Source organism: Tachypleus tridentatus, chromosome 13 (genome assembly GCF_004210375.1).
Source record: "Tachypleus tridentatus isolate NWPU-2018 chromosome 13, ASM421037v1, whole genome shotgun sequence".
In the NCBI taxonomy this organism is placed as follows: Eukaryota; Metazoa; Arthropoda; class Merostomata; order Xiphosura; family Limulidae; genus Tachypleus; species Tachypleus tridentatus.
Genome location: NC_134837.1, coordinates 241,167,073 through 241,182,261, shown reverse-complemented (window position 1 = coordinate 241,182,261; position 15,189 = coordinate 241,167,073). Strand labels below are relative to the sequence as shown.

The 15,189-nt window shown below is 32.0% G+C and overlaps 1 protein-coding gene across 3 annotated transcripts in view; it reads right to left on the bottom strand.

Moving 5' to 3' along the window:
• LOC143239360 (solute carrier family 22 member 15-like) overlaps positions 1-15,189 on the bottom strand; it is a 29,196-nt gene that overhangs the window by 681 nt on the left and 13,326 nt on the right. For 2 of the 3 annotated variants that reach the window (XM_076480359.1, XM_076480360.1), the window contains exons 5-7: positions 13,387-13,501; positions 12,469-12,541; positions 11,811-12,098 (exon numbers count right to left, since the gene is read on the bottom strand). In XM_076480359.1, the coding sequence (XP_076336474.1) occupies positions 11,823-12,098; positions 12,469-12,541; positions 13,387-13,501 (464 nt within the window). In that variant the 3' untranslated portion in view covers positions 11,811-11,822. Of the gene's footprint in view, positions 1-7,301; positions 8,517-11,810; positions 12,099-12,468; positions 12,542-13,386; positions 13,502-15,189 lie in introns of those variants that run through there. The other variant, XM_076480358.1, reaches the window with a different exon arrangement.

Sequence of the window (15,189 nt, the reverse complement as noted above, 5' to 3'; positions counted from 1 at the left end):
TAAAAATGACTTGCAGTAAACATTCCATACTTGGAATACATACGTCAGTTTCAGATAAATATTTTTTTGCTTTATATAACTTCCGTATAGATATATTATTTCGTATTACTCATTCCAGTATTTCAGTACCAAGTATATAAATAACTTATCGAGAAAATGTTTTGAGATAAAATGCAATGTTTTGGTTTGCTTTGAATTTCGCGCAAAGCTACACGAGGGTTATCCGCGATACTCGTCCTTAATTTAGCAGTGTAAGACAAGAGAGAAAGCAGCTAGTCATCACCATCCACCGCCAATTCTAAGGTTACTCTTAAGATTTTCATAGTGAGGCAGTAAAATCACCTGAAAACCCAAAGTCGTACAAAACATTGGTTCATGTAATAAGCCATAGCTCTTTTGAACCTGAATTGAAGATTTCTTTTGTCAAGTAAACAACGTACGGTCAGAGGATACTTTAAAAACCGTAACTCAAAAAGTAGGTTAAACACCATCCTGATTTTTTTTGTACATCATATTCAGAAATGTAAGAATATATGGTGAAAATCTGAAAAGGCTGAATAACTGGTGACATGGTCAAACTGTGGCCTGAAGTAGGGCTATTTGTAACTAAATCATAAAAATTTGCATGCAACTACATTTCTTTACAGATCTAATAGACTTTTAATTGCAGTTGCTGATATCAGTTGCTGATATATCAACTGATATGTTATAGGAAATTTGAAAATGCAATTCAGCTTTGTATTATATTAAGTCTTAGAGTTATGGCTTATTAAATAAACCTATGTTTTTTTACAATTTTTGGGGTTCAGGTTATTTTACAGCCTCACTACGAAAATCCTAAGAGAGATAAACTTGGTTTGAGACCATTTTTGAATTCTGTGAGATTACTTCAGTCAGTGTAGCATATTTCAGCCTTCTACCACCATTACTGTTGCAGCTTTAAGCAGCCAAAGTTGCCTGAAAATGAATTTGCCAAAATAAAAAAAACTTAACTAAATTTTACAGGGATGTAAATCAGAAACTATTAGAGATATTGATCTAATCTTTGGCAAATTTTCATTATGTGGGTAGATGAGCACATGTGAATTTCTTCAAGGCATTCTGAGGGTTCACCTGGAAAATTTTCCAAAAATCTGGATGATTTGACATGGAATGACCCGATACAATTTATAAAAACCATATCAGCATTTTACAATACCCACGACTTACAAACAGATGAATTGTGATAATTGTTTTTATGAAGAGTAGGCATACTATACGTCTCTTACTTCTTTATAACATAAATCAGCTTCAAAGTACATGTAGTTTTAGTGCATAATGTTGGTCAAGGGAACCATAAAGCTTCTCTTGCCCTTGTTATCTCAAAAGCTAATATACTATTTGGGGTTATCAAATCAACCACTGAAAATGCCACAAAAATTATATCCTGCTTAGTTCTGGTGTGAAAAAAACAGAATCATGCATTATAAATGGTCATCATACTAAATTACTAGCTTGAACAAAAATCCACACCTAGAGACACACAAATTTACTCAATCTTCTGCAAGGTGAAAATATACACAGGAAGAATTAAAAGCATTATCAGTGTTCACAAAAGAAATTATTTCTAACAACCTTTAATCAGCCAAATAATTCATTTTAAACTGCACCAAATACACACAAGTGTTCTGATTGTGAAATTATAAAAACCTATACATAAAAGTTGAAAACCATCTGTGTATGAATATCAGGAAAATAACTAAAGATATATTTTCCAACTTAAATTAAATATGGTATATTCAACAAGTAACAACTTTTAAATATTGAATATATGCCCAACAACATTTTAAGTTTTAAACAAACCAGATGTAAAACATATCTTCCACATCATCACCCAAAATGCACAGTTTAAAACTTCTATCATCACTGAAGACAAATATATACATACAGCTTACAAGTGAATTTACTCAAAGAACTTGTAGTTACTGAATAAATGAGAAGAGAGCATAACTATATCATTAACATATCAGATAATTTCCAAATAAGTGAGTGCATATGTAAATGGTTATGATTAGTAGGTTTATGTTAACATAGTAGACTGTATATGTGTGTGGTTTTGTGGTTAAAATGTCAGATGGTGTAGGAATAGAACAGCACAGTTACAATTGTCAGAAACATGTAAACATAAGTTTCATAACAGCAAAGCACATAATGGAATGATTAAAACTCTGAGATTATATGCCAGGAGTTCAGAGTGTAAGTAAAAATAAATGGTTTTAATTTGTCTATTGAAGAATGTGCAAGAAAATGGTCAAAACATTTGGATTATGCATTAGCAGAAGCATGCAAGAAAAGAGTTAAAGCTTGAATGATACATCAGCAGAGGTAAGTAATAGTTGACACATTTGGATTATGTTCCAGAAGAAGAGTGAAAATGCATGGGTAAAATTACTTTACCTAAGAAGTGTGAGATTATATGGTTAAAAATATTAAATATGAAAATAAGGCTGTATAGATGTAAAAAGATAAAGACAGTGATAGTGAATTATTACATTTATAAATATGAGTGTACAATTACAGTTAAAAGGTAACATAAGTAAAAAAGTGTGCCTCATAAATGTAGTTTCACAACCAAACATTTCTTTGTATAAATATTCTACAAAATCAGCCCTTACTATCAGGTCAAAGAAGAGAATCTTTGATATGTAAATACAATCTTTTGTAAAGGTGCACATTTTTTTAAAAAACTAGAAACTTAATATCAGCAAATATTACATGAGGCTGCATGGACACACTTTTAAAGTCAATAAATTTACTAATTTGAAAACACTTGCCATTAATAAGTTTACAAAAGTTGATCTATCAGTGTACAAATATTTGTAAATATAGAATACAAAATATGTTAAATTTCACATGTATGTAGCTATATCAGGATGTTTTGGAAAATGAAACACTTATGTGGAATGAACAATTAAAATCTCCAAAGTTAATATTATTCTGAGAAAAACAAAAACACAATCTTCTTGAAACAGATGTATGTTTATAAGTTATTTTCACTAAATGTTATTGAACATGGAAAATAAACACCAGAGAAATTTATAAAGTAATACCAAAAAAACTACTGGGAAATTGTGTCAAGTAAACATCAATAATTTCCACTTTCATTAAAATGAGTTATATTTATATTTATTTATATATATATATATTAAATCAGATCATTTCCTTGTAAAGATAATTTTAGATCCTAGTGGTTTCATAAAATTCATAAATATAATTTTATGTTTTGTTCTATTGATATGGAAGACCGATACTTAGTGTATAGAAAAATAACTTTCTCTATAACAGTGAGAGAAGAGTTGTTCATGATACACAAAATACATCAAACAATAATCATCACTTTTTTTTGTATTTGATTCAATACTAGAAGCTTTCTGCAATACTATTCATATAAAAACATTTGAAAGTGTTCCATAGTTTCTACACTTCATATTCAGATTATCTCATGAAAGCCTAAGATAAAAATAGTGCTACAAATTCAAAAGCTTGAGTGAAGTAAAATACAATTTCATTGCAAAAAAAAGGAAAAAATGACTTGCAATCATAATCAACCTGCAATCAAATTCGTTATACATTCAATACTATCATTCTCTAGTAACTGAGAAAAAAAAACCTTCTAAAATTGTTTGTCTGGGATTTCCATTTTTCTCTCTTGTTAAGAATCAATGGAAAGTATTAAAGCAACTCAAATGTAGAACACATCCAACAAACATTTGATAATTATAAAACTAATGTGTAGAAAATGAGAATTTTGATCCAACAGATGGTGGATTACGTGGCTCTCTCTGAAATCTTTTTAACTGCTTTTACTTTTAATGCCTTTTTTTCCTTCATTACTACCATGAATTTGCCACAACAAGATACTGAACATTCTCGTGCAGTTTATAATGGATTACTTTCTTGTGGTTTCTAATTATGAGAAAAATACAGATTTAATAACTACAAAAAAGAATGTTCACATGTAATTAAATACTTAAAGGTTTTCTAAATGCTATATATTGCAACTCACTTTTATAACACTGCAAAATCTTTATATGCTTTACATAACTTCACATAACCTTTACAAATTACAGTAAAGCCATATACAAATAATTATACTTCTTTTATGAACACCTTATGAGGTAAATAAATTCAAATCTAGCTTTACACACTTTGAACAAGGAAAATATGAACTTAACAGACATGAAAAATATCCACAAAGCTAATTTTGAAATGATTTGACTCTTTCTACCTTTTAAAGTGACAAGTTACTGTTTACTGAAGACTTCTACAAAAACTGTTTTACATGTTTGAATAATCACGCTATTTTCCTGTGCAAGTTACATAAAGGTTTAGCAAGGTGTACTTTATGTTAACAAGTTAGTTTTAACATTTGTTACCATGAATTACAGATTAACAAATTACAAGTATATTTTAAGAACAACAACAAAAAGGCTACAAACTGAAGATTAAAATGTATTTACATTAAAAGATTCAGATTACAACAGTGATGTAAGTAATGAAGTAGGTTTACTTCTTTTTTACTGTTTTAATGTTGAGTTTTTATGTTGCAATGAGTGCTTCTATTTTACATCAACATGGAGACATTGACATTGGAAATGCAATACTGAACATAAAAACCACCATTGACAGAGAAAGATAGTGAAATATTAAAAGTTCAAAGAACAGAATGCATTTCTTAAATTACAAATATTTTTAGATAAAATAAAAAATCAGATTACTGAATGCAACAACTTTCAGAAATAAGGATCAGAAAACAGTTTTAAAAACAATGTAAGTGTGAGAAAATATGTCAAATATTAGAATGTGTACACACATCTGAGCCAAGTTGATATGAGAAATGTGATTATTTGCAAAACCACAATTCTGGAAAATGTAAAACTTTAATGCATTTGTTAGTGAATGTAACGTTAAACAAACCTAAATGTTAGTTTTTATATTTCTACGTACATTATACGTGTATGAAATTACTTTTCATGGAATGTTGAAAAACAAACTGGAATAACTTTAACCTTGGGGACATCTTGAATTGAGCTGGGTGATTAGTGGAATTTGTAGATTTAATTAGTTTTGGGCTCATTAATGAATTTCATTCAAATAACCAATTGTTCTCTTATGAGATTAACCCTTTCAGCGTGGTTGGCAACCGCAGTCGACTTGAAGATTCAGCACGGCAGGTGACCTTCCTTTATTCCTGTTATTCTTATGTATTGAATGTAACATATATAGTATTAGGTACAATCACTGAATATTTCAGGGACTTATGTTAAGTTATTGCCAAGATATCATGCTTTTAGTACTGATACCGTAATTAAAGTATCAAATATATATATTTAGCGCCATGCCAAACATTACAAGTTGTTATTCAGTGCGGAAAGGGTTAATATCCATATTTTAAACATATTTTGTGTTTTCATAAAGAAACTTTTGAAACACCCTATGTTTGAATATGATAGATATCTTTAAATATAACAATGATTGAGTTAATTTTTTAAACCTCAACTGTTGTGCATCAAAATATACATCATCTATAATAATAAAAGGGTATCTGTGTGAGTGACTGCCATAACTCCAAGAGAAAGGAACCCAGAAATCTATTTCTGCACCACACTAAATGGACCTTGAGGGTTTACAGCTGGGTATTATTACTTATCCAATGTGGATGCAAGTATTAATTTCTTTTATGAGGTAAGCTAACAAAAATCCACAGAGAAAAGAAGTGTGATGACCATAGCTCTAAACAGAATGAACTGAGGCACCTGAACTTTTATACCCAAACTGAGAGTGTGCACATATGTTTTACTTGTATTATCCACGTGTATGTATGCATCCACATCTTTCAAATGACGCAAGTTAAAAACAAATATCGAAAAGTGATTCCTTACATTACAGATAGTTGGCACAAATAGATATGTACATATTCATGCATACGTGACCACTATAGCTCCAAGGGAAAAAAACCAACAAACTTAAAATTTTGTTCCCATATTAAGAGGATCAAGGGGGTTGCAAGTGGATATCATTACTTATCAGTGTGTGTATGCATCTTTTCATGGGCAGGCTAAAAAAAACAAACTACACAGAAGTGTGGTTGTCATAGCTCAGAAAGGAAATAATCTAAAAACTTAAATTTTTTTTTACCCATACTAAGTAGACTGTGGGGGTGTGCACCTGAGTAATAATTATCCACATACTTGCACATTTTTTGAATAAGACAAGGTTGCAAAAACACTAGAAAATAAGTGGGTCCTTATTGAAAAAATTAATATATATAAAAGTCAGTGCATTTTGTTAACAATGAGCTCCAACAAATGGTTTTATGTAACAAAAGTAAACAAGTTATACTTTTATGCTAAATGGCATGAATCTCCCAGCAGTACATATCTATTTATACTTAAATTTTATTGTTCTAATTGTCTTTTGAACCATGACTAACCACTACTGATGTCATAAATCATTACATTACACACATGCTACTTGCAAGCACACTTCATGAAAAATGTATTATATTACAATTTACTTTATTTAATCTAACTTCAACTAACTTGAAAAGTTTCCTATCTTTCATTTCAGTTATTTTAAAAAAATAAATAAAGAATACACAGAGGAAACAAGAAGTAGTGCAGTTACATGGGTCAGTTTTCTTTTTTGTTCTCAATTGTCAATGACATTTGACCTTACTTTTTGTATACTAATGGTACTATTGCACAAAATAATTTCTTATATTTAATTATATAATGCTCAAAATAACATTAAAAGCAGAATATATCCATAATTATCACAATATTTTGCAAATTATTAGACATGTAAAAAGAGTTGTTTGAAATTCAGTTGAACTTTGTGTTTCTAGTGAGAATAAAAGTTGAACTGGATGCAATATTGAATATTCTGTATAAGCAAAACAACAGAGAATAATACGTCATTTGATAAACTATGCCACTGTTAAGAGAAAAAGTTGCAGAGTAGATTAACTAATCTTGCCAGAGTGGATATATTGTCTTGTGCATTAAGTGCAAAAAAGTGGAGAAAAAAACAATATTTGTTAAGATGATTGGTCATAGTAAAACTGGGTTTACTTTATTACGTCCTTGTATGACTGACAGAACTAAGCTTAAGCCAATGGTTGTTTTAAACATAAAAAACATACCCAAGGAAAAGTTTCCAAAAGGAATTTTATTCAGACACATGCAAAAGGCTTGAGGAATGAAGGTGACAGCAAAAAAATGTTTGAACAAAATATTTATGACTTGGCAAAATACAAAAGAAAAAAAATGCTCATCTGGGACAAGTTTAAGTATCAGCCAGTAAAGAATGTTACGGCTGAAGTTCAATCATGCAATGCTGATAGGGCTGTGATTCCTACAGGCATGCTGCTACGATTGTAACTTTAAGGACTTGTTGAGAACAAAGAGTGTGAAATGGATGCAAGAATGAGGGGAAAAACAAGTTTTATGAAGAGAAGCAGCATGAGGATTCTCATATTGGCATTTGAAGGGGTTGTTGATCCTTGAAAAGAACTGAAAACCTACATTATTGTGAAATCCATAAAAAAAATGTGTAATTAATTTAAATACGTAAGATGGCAGAAAGAATAACTATTCATGGACTGATGAAGCTGATGATGCAGAAGCCAATAATGTTTTAATTGCAATTACCAACAATTAAGATGATGCATATGATGATTTATCCAGATAATTGGGAAGCATTATTCACTTACACAGATGAAGACAACAGTGAATTCACAGAATTTATGACCATATGAAATTGATAACTATGTTGTGTTTCTGTGTATTAGAGAGGTTATTATTACCTAACTTATTGTATTTGCTAAATGTGCATTTGCATGATAATTAAATTGTATTCAATAACCTTATTAGCTGTCTCAGCTTGTCATGTCTTAATTGCAATCATAATAAGTAATATATTGCAATATTAAAGAACTAAATGCATTCTTAGGTAAGGGTGCTAATGTTACTGATAGATATATATGTAACATGCTTATATGAAAAAAATAATTATTCTATTATCGAGATAACATGCCAGTTTAATGTTTACTTTTTTAAAAATCAAAATTACTTTTTGTTGTTTATTGTTTTCATTGCTATTGAGGTTCAGTGGACTCTTACTAAGTGTGCATTTCAACCTCTCAAAAGTATTACTTGTGTAAAAATCAACCTCTAAATTACAGCTTAAGAAACTGTTCACAAAAATTCAACTTTTATACAAGTATATTGAGTAAATGGAATCCTTAATTTCAATAAGTTAGTTCATTTAATATGTTGTAACACAAATCAATTAAGCTGAACAAATGAGGATTAACAGAAAATAATAATGAAATATTTCAGTTACTTAGATACTCTCTCTCCAACACACGTACATACAGATATATAAATGGAAGTTATAATTTGAAACCAAATTTTGACTATGGAAGAATAGTGGTTGTTGTTGTGATGAGTTTTAGACACTGGATGATTGGAATACTGAAGATTAGAAACAATTAAAAAAATATTAACTGATTGTTTTTTGTGAAATTAATTTACATTCTTGTGAATTGATTATACTGATTAAATGAGGTAATCACCCAGCTCTAATCTTGAATGTTTCCTGGATACATATAAATATTTAGCTACTGAAAAAGTCAACACATTTAATTCTACAAAATGCAATAAAATGCACGTAAATGTACGTATATTTATATTGATTTCATAAACCAATGAAATTCATTTTAAAAATTTTGTTTTATAACATCAAGAATATCAAAATATTTTACACATAAATTAGTTCCTTGAAACAAAATTATACAAGTCAGCATTAATATTTGTAATGCTCTCTTTCATAACAAGTGAGTACAATCTATTACATGTTCCTTTGTGATTATACAGGATTGAATGGAACAGTAATTCAATAAAAATTACTGAATTATTAACTGATAATGATCCAGGTGAGAAACATTTTTGAAAACTGTATAATAGTTAAAAATATTGCTTCAACCTTTATCAGTACACCTGGAATCCCTACAGACCCTGATGATAAATATTTTTTTATATTTTTCGTTGACCAGTTATATTTTTATGTAGTTGTCACATTATCATCCTCTGACACACAAATAGTAAAACTTGCGATGTTTTGCAGTTGAATAATTTTTGTGAATAAAATATTGCATGGAGTCTGTGCAGACCCCACGTAATATACAGATTTGGAGCTCTGTGTATGTATCAGGCATTATGTTTGAACTCACAGGGGTTATCCATTGTGATAAACAGTGATTACATATTTAGATCTCTCCTGAAGTGAAGTAATGCACACAACCTACTTCAGATATGCCTCCATAATCCCCATGCAATTCAAAATGGCATCAAAACTGCCTTTGTAGATCTAGGATTGCTTGACACAATTCAGCATGCTGGTCAAGGTGTTCCAGAAACAAAAAACAATGTTATCTTTGTTCCAGAAACATGGACACAAAATTCTGTCAAACCTGTACAGCACGTGATAACCACATCTGCGCATATCATTCCACACCCAGTGCACAGAGTGATGTGTTTGTAAAATGGCTGATAAAAGATATGAAAAACACTATGTTCACTCAGAATAAGTTTTGCTTACATGGTGTCCAAAACTTGGCATTAGTTTAGCTCCAAAACAAAGTTTGATGTGGTTTGATCCCTTTATGTCCATTCAGACCCCAAGAACATTTTCGTAGAATTTGATATTATGTTTTGTTACATATTCAATAAATCTGTTTTTTTATTCAGTATTTTATTTGTTTTAATTATGACACATCAATAAGAGAAGTTGCCTTATATTATCAAAATACATGTCAATGATGACACTTTTTTGTCTAAATATGATAAATGGATATAAGTAAATTTCATATTTTGTAATAATAAATCACATATTATATACTTATAACACACAGTTTTTCTTACAGTTTATCTACACAGTGCTACGAGAACCTAGTATGCTAACTTTTGAACATCTAAATCATAGCATCAACATTATGATCCATAAATATATACTCTTCAAAAAAAGAAATGCAAAAGGCAAAATTTGAGACAAATTGTTAACAAGTTTATTCCAGGTAGTTCTGCATGACATGTGTGAAACTTTGCACATTCACTGCTGAACATCCAAAGTCTGCAAAGGCGAAGTCCACGCTCACTAGGTGACGTTTAACGTCACTCAATGTCAATAACGAGTATGCCCCCCGTGAGCATCAATAACAGTTTGGCATCTCCTGCCCATGGAAGCGATGAGATGACGAATCACATCCTGTGGAATGGCTGTCCACTCAGCCTGCAAAGCTGCTGCAAGCAGAGGTAGAGTATGCGGTTGAGGTTGTCGCCGTCGCAGACGTCGGTCCACCTCGTCCCAGAGATGTTCGATGGGGTTTAAATCTGGTGATCTGGAGGGTGAGGGAAGAACATTGATGTTGTGGTGTCTCAAGAAGACAGCAGTGAGTCGGGCTGTGTGAGGACGGGCATTGTCATGTTGAAAAACGTCGCTGACGTTCACCATGATGGGTTGCACATGGGGCCTAAGAATCTCGTAGACGGTTGCGTATGGTCTGATCGGAAATCCTACGCAGCTGTGGTATGGTCGAGGCAGTAGACGTTGCAGTGGTGGTCCTATCCCGAAGGTGACGTAACCGGATGTAGCGATCTTGTGTGGGCGTGGTCACACAAGGTCTGCCAGATCGTGGACGGTCACGAGTTGATCCATGTTGTTGGTGACGATTCCATAGACTTGTGATGATGCTTGGATGGACATTCACAGCTCTGGCAACATCTGATCGAGATTCGTCTGCTTCCAAGCGACCAATGGCATTGTTGCGTTGTGCTTCAGTCAGTCTTGGCATAACTGTATTGCGTGTCGGTGGCTTAACACTGAGGTATGGAAACTGACAACCCGTCACTTTTTATAGGGATTTTACACATGTTGCACTTGCAATACATGCAGATCTCTCAAACAAATTTATTGGACATGAACGCATTTTGGCAAAAATCTGATGTTTTCCTCCTTTTTCAAAGTGCACAACTTTTATTGTCATTTTGGTCTGACAATCAGTGCCTTAACACCTGTAACATCACATACTCTGAGCTTGTAACGTTATTACATGTATTTCTCTTTAAAGTAAAAAAATATCCCTTTTTATGTTTCTTTTTTTGAAGAGTATATGTAGGGTCCATATGGACCACAGATGTACTGAAAGGTGGATAATGTGCACTGATGAAGGATAAAGAAACATAGTAAATATCGTGAGGATTCTTAGAGTTGTTTACACAACTTATATATACATAAAATTAGCTGACTGTTATTTACAGAAATATTCCAGATGTCATATAATCAACTGAGTAAGCAATAGTTATTTCAAGATCAAATGTTTTACCTTGGCCATCCAGATTTGTAACAACCAAGAAAAAATATTATTGCTAGCAAACAGCAAGTAAACTTATTACCACATTAATTATGTATTTTCCGCATTATTGATAAATACAATATCCCTATTGTCATTATGTATTACGAAGGATAGCACTCTCATGCAGTATAATCCTATTGTTATCCACATTTAGATACAGTGTAACTATGTACTCTAAGAGTGTATGCCAATACCTATCAAGTATTGTGAAAGATATTTTACTTCTCTTTAACAGTCTGATAATTATTATTACTGCTGTCAGTTATTTTGGAAAATCATTACAAAAGAATCAACTTTATACTTTTAGCCAGAAGGATACTGACCTTTAGTAAAACCTGCCTATAAATGTAATTACCTTTAACAACCTTTATCGTGTTTTGAGAATAGCCATAGTTTCTTCCAAGTTAAATTCCTTCTCTGATGATGTCTCTTCTTCATCCTCTACTGAAAGACTTTGTGGTTCTAATGGAAGAAGTTTGTGTGTTTCTACTCGAGTTGGAAAAGCTTCATTAGAGTCACATATGTCACCTACATCTTCGGGCAAAGGTTTACCTAGTGTTTCAGGAAGCCAAGTGTTGAAAATACCAGAAACAATTGCAAAAAAACCCAGGATAGTATACTGAAGCAGAGGATATATGTCATCCTGTTTAGAAAGAGAAACAAATGAAGAGTAGTTAAAATAATATATACATACATATGCATGATTGTTTGTTTGTTTTGAATTTTTGTGCAAAGCGACACAGGGGCTATCTGCAACAACTGTCCCTAATTTAGCAGTGTAAGATTAGAGGAAAGGCAGCTAGTCATCACCACCCACTGCCAACTCTTGAGCTACTCTTTTACTAATGAATAGTGAGATTGACAGTCACCTTATAATGCCCCCATAGCAGAAAAGGCGAGCATGTTTGGTGCGACATGGATTCAAAATTGCAGATGCATGATACATGTATACTCTTTAAAACATTTAGTGCCATCTTTGATAAAGGATAATAAGAACTTACATATACACTTACCAGAAGACTAACAAAAGGAGAAAGAATTCCTCCAACCCGTGCAGCTGAAGAGAGGATTCCTAAACCCAAGTTCCTAGAAAACAAACAGAGAAAATGTTGATACAATATTACAGCAGTTTATTTCACTGAACACTTATTTTAATCATACAATAACGATATGATTTTCTAGTTATTTAGTACATGGTTCCAATAAGAATTACAACAATATTACTATTTGTTGAAAAATTAGTAATTAATGCCAAACTACAGTGTAAATCAAATTGCACTTAGATGAAAAACATCTAGTATATATGGCTAATTTGTAGGTTACTATAATGAAAAGCTGAGCTTAAAAGGAAATGAAACTTAATAAAGAGTTAACAAGGTGTTGAAATAAGGTATTTATAGAATACTTAACCCTTATATTTGAGTCTAATGGTGTAGTTCATTTACATGAGGTTATGGCTAGTGAAAAGCCTAGGTTACAGTTGTAACTTAAGAGACTGTAATTTAAATGCATATTGTAAAACATTTTGTTTTTGAAAAAAATATTTCTGTGTAAATAAGTACAAAGAATTTTGCATTTATAGCAGTAGAAATCAAACTATGAAAATGTTGTTAGAAGGTGGGGGTTTACAAAATCTCATAGATTAGAGTATTCTTCATTAACCAAACCTTCACTTCTCTAATCTTACCAAGACAATTAGTTATAATTTACTGAGATATTTTTAGTTCTTAGAAATCGAAACTAGAACAACGCTACTCTAGTGGTAAATAATAAATACATTTATCTAATCGACTTACATGACAACACTTAATGTGTATAGTAGAATGATAAAGTGCATATTTATATACATCTTACCAACCTTGCATAAATATTAAGTGAACACAGTAAAATATAGATCTCTGATATACAAAAAGTATCAAATATGTAACCACCTGATTACTGTTGGCAACAGCTCAGCAGAATACACGTAGATCACAGAAAAAGCAGCTGAGACAGACATCTTTCCTAACAAAGCTAGTGCAACTTGAAAACCACTCATTTCCTCACCTACAGAAAGGTAAAACCAAGAATAGAATTATATTATGACTGTGAGAAGATGATGAAAAAGAATAATAAGTGATCAAAATTAGAAACTATATTCATCAAAAATGCTGTCAACTTTCATTATTCATTAAACTTGTTGAACTAAAAGAACATACACAAGCACTATGAAAAAAATTAAGTTTCCTTAACTGCAAATGTACTGGTAATACATACCTCTATACGTGTACAGCTATTGTCTTCCCATGTCAGCCAAAAATATTTGCATACCACAACCTTTCAAGCAATGCCCACTTAATTATATGTGATCTAACATGAATTGTGCTACTGCATAATGACATTATCATACAACATAAGCCCTCCATCAAGAAAATGGTGTGTACTTCCATGCACCAAAAGTAAAATAGCCTGAAAGTTGAATAATACCTGAAATTCGTACAAAAAAACTAAAGAGATTTAAATATGCCAATAACACAAAAACCTAAACATACAGTTAAGATGGGCAGTGACATCATCACCAATGACACTGTCCAACATTAGACATACCTCTCCCCCCCCAAAAAAAGAGTCTAAAATAATGGCACCATCCACATTTGAAATTACGACAACTGAGATAGAGTGTCACACAGGCCACACATTGGCAAAGCAGTGTCATATAAAATGATGAGTTAAAAACTATGATTATTGCATGACCTCAAAAGGACAACTTCCTTCCTCCAATGATTAGGAGAAATTAATTCAATGACAGAACTGATCTTAATACTGAAAAGACACAGTCTCATGAACTTCAATTTCCTGTGTGAAGGAATGATATAAGGTCGAACCAACACAGGCTTAAAAATACCTCCTGTTTATGAAGAAGTTACATGTAAAAGTAGCCAAATGACCAAACGAGCCACAGGAGTGAGGGTCCTGTAAACTGCCACATCTCCACCGGTTTCTCACGGACAAATAAAACAGAAACAATATGCTTCTATGATCAATTTTTCCACGTGAATAAGAGGGCCCACTGTGGAGAACTGATTATAAAAACCTATATCAAATGAGAGAGATAAAACTGTTTAATTCAAGGAACCAAACAAGACTGACATTAACAATCCTCTACAAAACCTTGAAAAGACAGTTAGTCAAAGCAAATGGATGATAATTAGAAGTAATCTTAGTATTCTTACCAGGCTTTGAAAAGCATCTGGTAAAACCCTCACCTTCAAAATCTGGTTTAAAATAACCACAGAAGAGCTACAGAAGCAAGAGAGAGACAGCACAGCATCTCATAATGAATATCTTCAGATCTAACCATGACACTGGAAGATGGACAAAGGGCAAATTTAATTTTCACCAGCACAAATGGAAAATTATAGTCATAGGGTTGACACAAATGTGTTGGAAAAGTACAAAAAACATTTTCTGATGTCCTAAACACCAGCAATTTCTTGGCTATTGGAAATCAAGATAGGAACGGGTTGGAAGTATACTTCCCACTGACCTTCTAAATCTGTCCTAGATAGTTTTAGAACTGGCAGCAGAAGAGATACAGTTGAACTTAATCCAGGATTCCTTCTGGATTTGATATCTGATTAGCTGGGTGTAAACACATGCCCACTTGAAAGCAATGCAGTTGGAAAGAGTGGGATACCTTTGAAAAATATCCCAGGCCCATTTCTGAGCCTTCTATGCTACAAGCATAGAAAAAC